The 12,956-nt window shown below is 38.1% G+C and overlaps 1 protein-coding gene across 3 annotated transcripts in view; it reads left to right on the top strand.

The window, feature by feature from the left end:
- Positions 1-12,956, top strand: part of MLO4 (Seven transmembrane MLO family protein) — a 457,964-nt gene that overhangs the window by 271,327 nt on the left and 173,681 nt on the right. For 2 of the 3 annotated variants that reach the window (XM_089383764.1, XM_089383763.1), the window contains exons 9-12: positions 793-842; positions 996-1,036; positions 1,254-1,418; positions 1,535-1,570. In XM_089383764.1, the coding sequence (XP_089239890.1) occupies positions 793-842; positions 996-1,036; positions 1,254-1,418; positions 1,535-1,570 (292 nt within the window). The remainder of the gene's footprint in view (positions 1-792; positions 843-995; positions 1,037-1,253; positions 1,419-1,534; positions 1,571-12,956) is intronic. The other variant, XM_089383765.1, reaches the window with a different exon arrangement.

Below are 12,956 nucleotides of genomic sequence, written 5' to 3'. Positions count from 1 at the left end.
ATAACTTCTAGATGATTGATTTGATATGGTTCAATCTATGTTTTTATGCTTTTTATATCTAATTCATCATTGTACATGCTTTTGTTGACATATATGCATCAAAATATATACAAATATATATCATATAAAAATTCGCTCCCGATTCGCTCCCAAGCCGGGAGCTTTTGAAAATGTCGCTCCGCACTCCTACTCCTGCTCCCAAGTAACCTTGATCACTAGTTCCTGCCATAGCTAGTTTCTTCCTTTGCTCTCTCTCGAGCAAAGCACTCTTCTTAGTGCTCTCAATAATTGCTACTCATCCTCGGATAATTAAGCATCAAGGGCAACAAAAAGAGGTCGACATGCAAACCCCGATCTTTATCACATGATTATGTACTATTAATAAATATTGAGGATTGCACCTCAACCTTTTTCATCCCTGTCAACACTTAATGGGTTTCAGGTTAAGATGGATCTATACTAGCTTATAATAGTAAGATAAATAATATGGCCACTTTTTTGACATGTCATAGTTAAAATAAAAATTAGATGATCATTCTTTTTCTTTTCATTTAATTTTTTTAACGTCCCTCACACACAAGTGACATGGAGATCTCCCCCACCCCCGGCTATAGAGCACTTTGCTTCTCTTGCTGCAAAAATGTCACCTATGGAATTGATGAATGCATTCAATTTGTTTCCATTGTGATTTCTCTAAGCATTTATAATAGAAAAAGTTGATATATATCCATTGGCACTGCTGATCAAAATGAAATGAAGTTACCTAAGACATAAAATGTTGATATTTGGCAGCTGGGAGCTATGGGGTTATGCGATAATATGCATGTTCTTCAATTTGCATGGTAACTTTTTTCAATTCCTTTAATTGCATCATGTTTTTTCGATATTCAAGGACTATCTTTTTGTGATCCTCAAACAGAGATATATTCTGTAGTATAACTTCGTAAGATTTAACTTTCTAAGGTTCAGCTGATACTTATTAATTTTTGAATCAGGGCTGAACTTTTACTTCTGGATATCATGGATCCCTGCAATTGTAAGTAACGCTTTTTAGTTTAATCCATTGAAGCTATTTCATCTTCTTTTTAGTTATCTTTATTGGGCACTGTTAAGTGATCTGTCTGATTACACTCTTTGTTTATTCTAATTCTATTTTTATTTATTTCTAGTTATCCTAGTTAATAAATCAATGTTAATTGACTTCGTGGTTTATTCTAATCTGCCCTTTGTTTGATGCCCTGTCCTTATGAAAGTTAATATTGTTACTTGGCACGAAACTACAACATGTGATGGCAAGACTGGCCATGGAGAATGCCGTGGATCCAGTTGCAGGGACTCAATTAAAACCTCATGATGCACTTTTCTGGTTTGATAAACCTCAACTCCTGTTGTGGTTTATTCATTTTATTTCATTTCAGGTAGTCAAATTTTCTGATCAGTGTTAATTTCAAATTGAAAGCTACAGTGCAGACTGAAACAACTACTATATTTGGCCTTAACTATTTTATTTAATTTCTAGATTTGAATGTTGCAGAATGCTTTTGAAATGGCGTCATTTATCTGGTCTTGGGTAAGCTTTGTTCCTTATTTAATGATGAGTTATTTCAAGTTAACTTCATCACTGCTCAACATATATGGGTATGGATATAAAATGCAGGTTAAATATCCTTGCTAGTCATAAGATGTATATTTTGTTTAATTATTATTTTTATGGAAGAACAATTTGCCACCTGTGGGATGCTTCCCCCATGATTGTGCGAAGCTCACCTAGATGCCCTGTGAGACAGTTTTTATCCCCCACAGGTGGCTCCCACCTTCAACCCCTCCCCATGAGATTTGAACCAGTGACTTGATGGAGACTAAACCCCACACGAACCAACTGGTCTACACCTCATGGGTTACTAGTCATAAGAATTTATGTGTGCATATATTTCAATTCAAATGGGGTTTATGCTCTTAAAGTTATCAAAGCAAAATATTTAGATCCACGTATTGTGCAAATGGAATGTGTTATTAGAATACCACAGATTTGATTGTTACTAAACCTGCATACTCCATTGTCCCAAGGTATTTTCAACATTAAAAGTCTTACATTTTAATTTCAAGGGTAGACCGAGTGGTTGAGGTGGACTGTTAACTCCCTCACCACCCGTGTTTGATTCCCCGAAATGACATGCTTACCTTGTGTTTATTAGGCTCAAGGAGTTGCAAGCCCCAGGGAGTTTCACTCCGGCGATGATCAATACGGGACGTCTCGGCCCTTGCTTAGTCATTGGATCATTACTGAAGAAAAAAAAGGGAAAAAAACTCTTACATTTTAATAGTTCACCATCCAACATCTGTATCTTCAAAAATTGCAATCTTTGTCATGTTTGATGTTCATTACAATTTGCAAATTGTAAGAACCGAAAACAGATGCAAGAAAAACAGTAAGGGATTTATATCATGAACCTGTAAACAATTTCCTGAAATCTGACAAAATCGATTAACAAAACTGCTGAGGTACCTACCTGTGCCCTTGCGGTTGAAGATGCCTCCGGCTGCGCTGCTACAGTTACCAAACGACCGAGTCCACCCAGCCAAACGGAGCAGGACTTGGCTGCTCAATCCAGTAAGCTTCTTAATAGAAGCCGACTGTTCCCCCGTGCCTAGAACCTCAGAACACTCAAGCTCTTCCTGTGGATGATTTCCTCCTCCTTCACAGTTCTTCCCTCTGTTTTTTTCTTTTCCCCTAAATCCATGTCCCGTGGTTTTATTCTGTTGTTTGGTAGTGGCCGCTCTTCCATCTGCAGCCCACCGCTCTGTTCGCTGGTGACACGCTCCCTGTCACGTATCAGCCCCCTTATCTCTTTTAAAGGTCATGGATGTATATGATTTATGTTTTGAAATCATATTCTATTTTTATTAAAATATTCTTTTAATATAAATATTATATCGTAAATATTCCATTATGATTTAATATATATCACATTTAAACATTATAAACATTATGGTTTAATATATCACAATGTTTTGTTATATGTATTTTTTAATATAACATTATAACTTTATACTTAGAGCTCCTTTTAATTAATTTCTTATATATATTTTATTAATCTATTAATATAATTTTTTATCAATAATCTGGAATATATATAATTTATATAGTCCTCTTTTAAGATTTATCCATACATTAAGCAATATTGATGAATGAGTAGAACCTTTATTCAAAGAAGTGTCATGGTATTTATCATTTATAGTTAATTTAGTATATAATACTAGTGCGGTGTATGCGACACATGCATATGTAGCTATCATATGTATGTATCGTATGCCCGCTATTATTCTTGCGTTCTTTATATTTATAGATGGGTCGTTACACAAATCATACGATTTTATATCTTCCTCTAACTTATGTATGATGTGAAAAATAAGTTTTATTTCTCAAAGAATTAGCATGAAGCTGTTCATTTTGAAAGAAGCTGACCTCTTTATATGGTTTCATATTCCTGGTTGTTGTTAACTTTTAGCCCGTAGACAATAATTGTTTCTTTAATTATTTCATCATCATCGTGGAGATGGTTATGCCTAGGGTAGTGCTAGGAGTATATCTCCACTTCCCAACCATGTATTTATATGTATGATGTGGAAAATATCTTAGTTTCTTTCTCAAAGAATCATAAAAAAAGGTTATTCATTTCTGCAAAAAGAAGCGTACCACTTTTTTACGGTTTCATGTTCTTGATTGTTTCAAGTTTTAGGCAAGAGGCAATAATTGTGTCCTTATTTAGATCATCAACACCTTGGAGATGGTTATGCCTGGGGTAGTGCTTGGAATATATCTCCAGTTCCCGACCAATCTTGCTGAATCAACTTTCTTCCAAAAGTTCAGCAGTCTTATATCTATTGTTGATTTGGGGTAGCATCGGATGTGCTCTAGCCATGAAAATTGGTGGAGAGGCTAAATCACATGAGATCTCCAAGACCTAGAAATCGTATGAACAGATTGTACCCAGTTTGGGAGATATTAAAATAATTAATATTTTTAATGGAGTTCTTAAGTCTAAACTTTAGGAAAAATAAAATATTAATGGGTATTAATATAAAACTGGGTTAGAAGGTTCCAAAAGTCATGGATCAAGCCAAATCTAATCTTAGCTGTTGATTAGAGATTTAATCTCGGCCGTTGAAGGACCAACGAGAAAAGTATAAGAAGAGGCTTGAGGGTCAGTTGGAAGATACACCAGAGTGATTAGTGATTCATTTTGATAGAGTGGGGTTGCTAGGAAAAAGTGAATCAGTGATCAGCAGTGAGGGGCAGTGAGTACTAGACAGAGAGGCAGAGATAGTATTGAGAGACCAGCACAGAAGTAGGGAGAGCAAGAGCAACAACTAGTTTAGGCCACGCAGAGCTTAGCAGAGACAACGCAGAGGGACTGCGTCATCCACACAGAGGCTGCTAGAGTGACGCGAAGGGTCCTAGAGGCTGCACAGTGCCTTAGAGCGCTGACGCAGAGGGTCCTGGGGCTAACGTAGAGGCCAGAAGGGCCAGCACTGAGCTTCAGAGTCGCCAGAGAGGGTTTCGTGGGACAGGTTTTCTAAATACTTGTTTTCGAACATAGAGGTATTGCTACCGTGTATTTTTCTCTGTCGGGTGAACCAGATAGGCACCTAGTTGTACTCAATGAAATACTGCATAATAATAAACCCTCTGAATAGTTGCACCGGTTTTCCCACATTGGGTTTTTCCGACGACATTTATCGAAAAATAATGGTGTCACTTGTGTGTTTGTTTTCTTTCAGCTGATGATCTATAGATGTTGTGACTGTATTGTGTTTATTTCGGTATTTAAATGTTTTAAATAACTTGTTCATAGTTTACAAGTAGAAGAAATAAACCAGTAGAATACAAATCTATTTTTTAATGGATAGACTTAGAAAATTCAACATCTATATGGTGGTATATGCATCTATGTTTCATGTAATTCTCTGGCAAATAATACTGTTTCATTTTGTATGCAAAGAGGAAATGAACAAGAAATATAATTGGTGATCTGGGAGGCTGTCTAAGATCATCTCAAAAATGATCTAGAAACTGACAAATTTAACATTTTTTAGGCTTTAAATGTTTGGTACATTTTTTGGGATCTTCCGACATGCTTTTAAAATTCTGGTGCCTAAATAAGGGCATCTAGAACAGTCTACAAATTCAATTTCTAATGAGCTAAAGAATATCCAAAGTGGAGCAATGAGCAAAAAGTTTGTTGAAGTTTGGAAAGCCCTCCTCAACCCCTGGAGACACTGCTAGACCTTGGAAGAATCTATTTTGCACATGGGAAAATATTAATTTTTTGTGGAACCACATCATCACAAAAAGTACAAGTTGTTTGGCCAAGGAAATTCGACCTCATCAACCACATATAAATATACCACATGTCACATCACTTGGGGGCATCATTACACATTCATATCTTCTCTTGATTGGTTCGATTATCTTTGAAATTGCAAGTCCGAGTTCACATGTACAAAGGAGAGAGAGGCACTTCTGTTTTGACCAACATTGAATTTCTCTTTGGGACTATTTTGACCAATGTTGCACGACTCGTATTCGTATAGGACTCGTCACATAATTGACTCATTGACTTGTATAAGATTCGGGAATGACCCTTATAGGACTCATATAGGACTCGTCAAGACTCAAAATACAAAAAAAACTTAAAATATAGTAAATTTTAAGCACAAAAAAGAAACTAATGACAATTGCAATCCTTATAAGTTATAAAAACCACAATATATGCAATAATTCATAATATCATCTCATATCTACAAAAGTACAACATAACATATTCGATTTTTGTAAGCAAAACATTTAGACATTGAATAAAAAAGGGACTCATGATTCCATAATTAAAATAAAAAATGTCAGCAAGTTCAAAATTCAAATACAAATGTCATAAATGATAAATGATTGTCTCATAACAATCTTGAGTCTTATCATGCATGGACGACCACGCCTACAATAAACCCTCATGGAGCTAGTGGTAACATCGGAAGGTTGAAGCAACTATGAGGCAGGTATCTTTGGAGTCTTCATTTGAGATGACAAAGTAGAGAGATCCTCAATCTCTTCATCAAGCCAACTCAAATCAGGGGCCTCCTCCTCCACAACCTAATTAGACTCTAAATCAATAGTATCCAATAAAATTGGATCTATATCCTTTGGTTGCACTTGTTTTGTGAGCATTCGAAGGTTGTAGTAGATGAAAACCAGAACTCTGATGGCGAATTCTTGTAATTGTGATGCCTCAGTGCCACAATCTATCCGCCAATGAGCTGTAAAAAAATAACAACAAAGATTACCAATTTGCAATGGCAAACATATAAAAGAGAACTAGCAAAATTACAAGCTAAGTTCTAACAATTTGCACTTACAAGGCATTTTCTTGTCCTTGAGACATTGGCTTGAGCTTAATCCAAACATGCCAGATGCTTCCTTGTACATATCTCGTTGTATGTTGATTTTGTCATGAATATCTTGATCTAGGAACATCTTCTCAATGCATATCATGACACCTCTCATCACCTCAGGATCTCTTTGAATGCTAGACCCCTCAGATTGAGATATGCTCTTGCTGCATGCAATGGTGAATGTAGTTGCCTGTCCCACCTAGAATCAATAATTTTCCATATAGGGAGATATTTAGATTCATTTCCCTTATAGAAAGTCTTGATGGCCTCTTTGGCCCTATCCATGCCCTCATAAATATATCCCATTGCAGGTTTCTCTCCATCCATCAATTTCAAGACTTTCACAAGGGGCTCAGTGAAGCTGACAATCTCAGTGACTTTGTTCCACAAATTATCACCAAAGACAGATGCTTTCACAGAAAATGCTTCTAGTTTTGTGCTATCTTTCCAAAATACCCATTGCTGGCTACAAAACATTCTTCTCAAAGCTTGGTACTCATACAAAAGGCTTTGGAGGGAAAGAAAGTTTGTAGAAAACCGTGTGACAGTTGGGCGACTAAGCTCACCCTGTGTGAATTCCCTCATAAGGTTCAACACCCAAGAATGATTATAAATATACTTGGTAATTTGCTTGCATTGATGTTGCACTAATCATTATCGGGATTAATTCGGCGCGGGGAAAAAATCGGAAAAAATCGTAATAATCAGGAAAAAATCAGTAATAATTGGGAAAAAATCGTTTGGTACAAAAATATTCATTTTTTTTTCAATTTTTTTAATATCTAAACCATCTACAACATAAAATAAATACATTGACACATAAATATGATAAAAGAACTAATATATAAGATGTTTAATATCATTTCTAGTGCTAAAATCACACATAACAATGAATCATGTCCTGAATAGTAAGTCCTGACTCCTGAGTCCCAACTCAGCCTCAAAATATCAACAAAAAATATAATAATGTATCTCATGAGTCATAATGTCATATACAATGAAATGAACAAAATAACTAAAGTCTAATACTATTGATTTCCTCTGCCCCTCTTGCGAGAAAATGCCATAGCTTTCCCTTTCCCTCTAGATGTAGATGCTGGTGCTAGTGGAGTTGGCAGTGGAGTCTGTTGTGCTCTAGAAGTTGAAGAACTAGGAGTAGGAGCTATAGGAGGTAGACCACGTCCTCTATTGGTGGCAGGGGTAGCCTGGCAGGTGGTGTCACCTGACTCACCTCCTCCTCCTGTTGCTCCATCTCCTCCTCCTCCTCCTCCCTCCCCCTCCACTACATCCTGCACTAACCAATCATCAACAGAGTCCATGAGAGGCCTCTCAGCCTCAACCCTCCATGCAGCAGTGGTGTCAATCCCATCCAATGAGATGGCCTCCATATTAGGTGTCCTCTCAAGTTGCCTCACCCACAATCGAAGATTGTAGTAAACATAGACGATGTCATTAAATTGTTGGGACTCCAACCTATACAAAGATCATGAAATAATAATTATAAAAAAAATATTGTTTAATGAATTCAAAAATTTATTTGGAAATTTGCAATATTTTAAATTTTTAAGTGTTAACCTATTGCCCTTCTTGTTGTGTATTTTTTCAAATACATTCCAGTTGCACTCACATCCTGAGGAGCTACATGTTTGGCTGAGGATTCGAATGGCAAGCTTTTGCAGAAGGGGTACCCTGGCACCATACATTCTCCACCATGCATCTACAACAAAATTTTAAATAAACATAAGAAAAAAATGGAATTTGAAGAGACAATGAAATTTGAAACAAACTAAGAAATACCTGGCATTTTAATCGTCCTATCAGTCACAGCTATGTCAAAGCCAAATGTGCCACCTGCCATCCTATATGTTTCAATTTCTTTAGAGATTTTGTACGTTTCGCTGGAGATCGCACCATCCTATAGACACAGGTTAAGAATCCATCCATGATCTCAGCATCAAATACGAACCCACATGCGTAAGAAAATGTGGGGTTCAGGAAAATCCCAACAGCATGAATGGGACGATGGAGTGTGTTGTTCCATCGTTCATCAATCACTCCCCATAGGAGGAGTTGTCTCTGAAGCCTCTCATCTCCCTTATCATCATAGTAGGCCCGAATGGATTCTTTGGCCCTGTCTATGGCCTCATACAAATAGCCCATTGCGGGCTTCTCACCATCAACTAACCGAAGAACCTTTACCAAAGGTTCAGTAACGGCGCACACCTCCTGCACTCCCGCCTAGAAGTCTTCCTGGTATGAAACTAGTCTGCATATGGCCTCTCCCTCTGGTTTGCGGCTCATTGGCAAAGCATGCCACTCCTTTGAAAGAAACATTCTCTTCACATCCACATAGAATTCAAGAGGGATTGAAGAGATATGAAACTGGTGGCAAACCGTGTAATGGCGGGGCGCGCCAACTCTTTGTTGTTGGTGAATCTTCTCATCAAGCTAAGCACATATGTATGATTATATATAAATTTTGTAATGCTTTTGGATGACTCAACAATATCTTTGACAATGGGAATTTTCCCTATGTCCTCCAACATCAAATCAATACAGTGTGCAGCGCAAGGTGTCCAAAATAAAGTAGGATGCCTGTCCATAAGCATCCTGCCAGTAGCAGCATAATTTGCAGCATTGTCCGTTATGACTTGGACAACATTTTCTGCACCCACCTCCAAAATAAACACATCCAGCAAATGACATAAAGTTCTTGCATCTTTGATTTGTGCAGATGCATCAACAGATTTGATAAACATAGTCCCCTTAGGACAACTAACCAAGAAGTTTATAAGGGTTCTCCCTTTTTGGTCAGTCCAACCATCTGACATCACAGTGCATCCTGTTTGTGCCCATGATCCCCTAAAATCCTCCAATCTTTTGGTGCAGTCAAGCTTTTCATTTTGAAGAATTCGGCCTCTCATGTCATGATAAGAAGGGATTTTGTACCCTGGGCCAACAGTTGCAATAGCATCAACAGCAGGCTGGAAAAATGGATTATTCCTTACAATGCTGAAAGGAATATCACTCCAAAGGAGAAATTTTGCCAGCAACTTGTCAGCTTGTTCTTTCTCAGTTTTTTTTAGCATTGAACTGATAGATGGCTGTGAACCAGGTGTGGTTCAAGGAACAAAAAATGATGAGGCAGCTACTGGGTTGGTTGATGCTGCAGTAGAACCACTGCCACTTCCTTGTTCAGCTGACTTTTTTAGTTGCCTCTTCATTTCTGCTTTGGCCTCTCTATTGTGGTCTAAAGTTTCCAATGCTTTCATGGCTCTTCGGATGAGTTTGGGATTTGTCTCTGTGCAGGACCCTACATCAAATCTAGGGATTTGTGCAAGGTGATACTTCAATTTGTACACCCCCCTGGACATATGGTGCCCACACAACTTGCAAGACAAGTTCATTCTATCATTCGGAGCATCAGGTTCACCAAATTCCCAGAAAGGGTCCAATTTCCTTGGCATGTTTGATTTTGAACTTTGAAGTTGAAAACTTGAATGGTGTTTCAGTGAACCTATGGGAAAATAAGGATTACAATTTAGTATTTACAAGCTATAAACTTAAAATTTAGTATTTTACTATTTACATTGTACAAAAACTAAAAGAAAATTACATACAATTTAAGAAACCCCATTCCAAACCCAACCAAAAAAACTAAAAAAAAAATACATTGGACAAATGTCAAAAACCCCATTCCAAACCCAACCAAAAAAACTAAAAAAAAAATTACATTGGACAAATGTCAAAAACCCCATTCCAAACCCAACCAAAAACATAGAAAAAAACAAAAACAAAGTTACAAAACAATGAAAACACAAAACGTTGGTGCCCATACCAGTTTTATGGAGATAATGTGTCTCCTCCTTAGCTCACTCTTCGATTTTCTCCTCTAGTTAGTTGATTTAGCTCCAAAATATCCAAGTCTCCAAGTCTCCAAACCCCAGCGCGCCTTCTGCTGTCCAAATGACAAAAAAAATCGTGTTTTTCCGTTTAAACACGCGCTGCCTGATGGGCCCACAATTTTTTCGAAAAAATTGGCTAAAAAATTTTTTCAATTATATCGCCCGATTTAATCGTTATTTTGAAAAAATCACGATTAAACGATTTAATCACTATTTTTTCCCGATTAGTGCAACACCGATTTTTGCACAACATCTTGCACCCACTCCAACTTCCCAATGTCCTCTAGCATCAAGTCTATGCAATGGGCAGCGCATGGAGTCCAAAAAATGGTGGGATATTTGGCACAAACCAACCTTCCATCTGCCATATAATTCGCTGCATTGTTTGTGATTACTTGGACAACATTTGCAACCCCAACTTCCTCCACCACATCAGCCAACAATGAAAAAATAAAATGTGCATCTTTTACATTTGTAGATGCATCAATGGATTTCAGGAACATGGTTCCTTTAGGGCAAGCTACAACAAAATTTATTATTTTTCTACCCCTCTGATCTGTCCACCCATCAGACATAATTGTACAACCTATAAATTTCCGTGAGCTTTTAATGCTTTCCAATTATTCCTTGACACTCAAGCTCCTCATCTAGCTCTTTCCCTTAAGTGCATTATAAGATGGGGCTTTGTATCTAGGGCTAACACTTGCAATGGCATCCACCATGGGCTGGTAAAAATAAGACTTTGCATAGTTGAATGAAAGACTATTATGGTACCAAAACTTCCTCACTGCCATATCTGCCTCCTTCCTCGTCTTTTCATTAAAACTCTCCAAGGTTGGTTGAGATATTGGAGTTGTACGACGACTGAAGAAAGAAGAGGTTATACTCGTGTTTGCCAAAACACTTGACGAGGAGTTACTAATACCTGGACATTGAAACTGTGTTTCACTTTGAGAGGAAGATCTACCTATCCCAACAATCTCATCCTTCCTTCTTGCCCTCTTAGAACTTTCTTCTTTAATGGATTCCAAAGCAGCTGCCATTTCAGTACTGACTTCATCAGGGCAACTTTGACAACATCCCACACCATTCCCAGGAATTCTGGCTAGATGGTATTTCAGCTTGTTTATGTTTGCATGCCTTGCGGCATTGCAATAATTACACTTGGTATGGTGGTCATTATTGGCAATGATTCGTTGACCATGTGCCCATGCTGGATCACAAGACTGTCTAGAACCCTTTGGTGGCAAGGTGATAAAATCTGGAGGAAAAAATTAAATTTAAATTTTTTTTTGGTTTTTAATTTTTTTTGGGTTTTGATTTTTTTTTTTAATTTCCAATTTTTTTTGGCCTTGTGGCTGAGTTTCTCAACCACACAGGGCCGCTGTGTGGTTGAGAAACTCAACCACAGGGCCTGCGGGCTAAGAAGGCAGTCTTCCTCAGGCGCAGGCCCTATGGCTGAGTTTCCTAGGCACACAACAGCCCTTTGTGGCTGAGAAACTCAGCCACACAGGTGTTGATTTGGGGTAACACTGTATGTGCTCTAGCCACGAAATTTGGTGGAGAGGTTGGGACACATGAGATCTCCAATACCTAGAAAGGGTTTGGGCAGATTCTAAACAGATCAGGAGACATTAAAATAATTAATATTTTTAATGGAGTCCCTAAGTCTAAACTTAGGGAAAATAAAATATTAATGTGTATTAATATGAATCTGTGTTAGAGATGTCCAAAAGACATGGATCAAGCTAGATCTAATCTTAGTAGTTGATTAGGGACTTAATCTCAGCTATTGAGATGTCAACAGGAAAAGTATAAGAGGAGGCTTGAGGGTCACTTGGAGAATACACTAGAGTGATCAGTCATTCTATTCTCTAGAGTGGGGTTTGCTAAGAGAGATAGAATTAGTGATTAGGAGAGCAGCTGAGGGGCATTGAGTACAGAGAGGCAGAGATACTGCCGGGATAGTAGCAGAGTGGCAAGAGAGAGAGACGCAGAGCGGCTAGTGCTCACGCAGGGCCACGCAAAGGTAGCTAAGTGTTGCGCAGAGCACCAGAGGAGCCAGCATAGCTAACGCAGAGGCTTAGAGAGCTGATGCAGGGCCTCCTGGGGCTGACGCAGGGCCAGCGCTGGGCTAGGAGAGGCTGACATAGTCCAGATTGGGCAGACGTTGGGGTTTCTGGGGCAGATTGGTGTTGAGTAGCTGCCGGAAGGATTATCCGGGGTTTCAACTAGTAGATTTGTCAGAAACTGAGAGGTATTACTGCTAAGGAAATTCTCTGTTGGGTAGGTCAGTTTCGACACCCAGAGTGTACTATGATATTGCTTAATAAGAAAACCCTCAGATAGCTGCACCGGTTTTCCCACATTGGGTTTTTCCGGGAACATTAGTCCAAAAATAATGGTGTCATGTGGTGTGTTTGTTCTTGTTTCTTTTAGTTGCTGATTTGTAATATGTTGAGCATGCACTAGTGTTTATTTTCAATATTTACATTGTAAATAACTTGGTAAGGAAAATAACAAGTAGGTAGGAATAAATCAAATAAAGTGATGGAGGGTTTCTAATTAAGTAAACTTAGAAACTTCAACATGGTATCAGAGCAT

This window comes from Pinus tabuliformis, chromosome Q (genome assembly GCF_031772625.1).
Source record: "Pinus tabuliformis cultivar Carrire ecotype Pingquan chromosome Q, CPIR1, whole genome shotgun sequence".
Taxonomy (NCBI): domain Eukaryota; kingdom Viridiplantae; phylum Streptophyta; class Pinopsida; order Pinales; family Pinaceae; genus Pinus; species Pinus tabuliformis.
The sequence above is the reverse complement of the archived record's forward strand: the minus strand, read 5'-3'. Positions and strand labels throughout refer to the sequence as shown.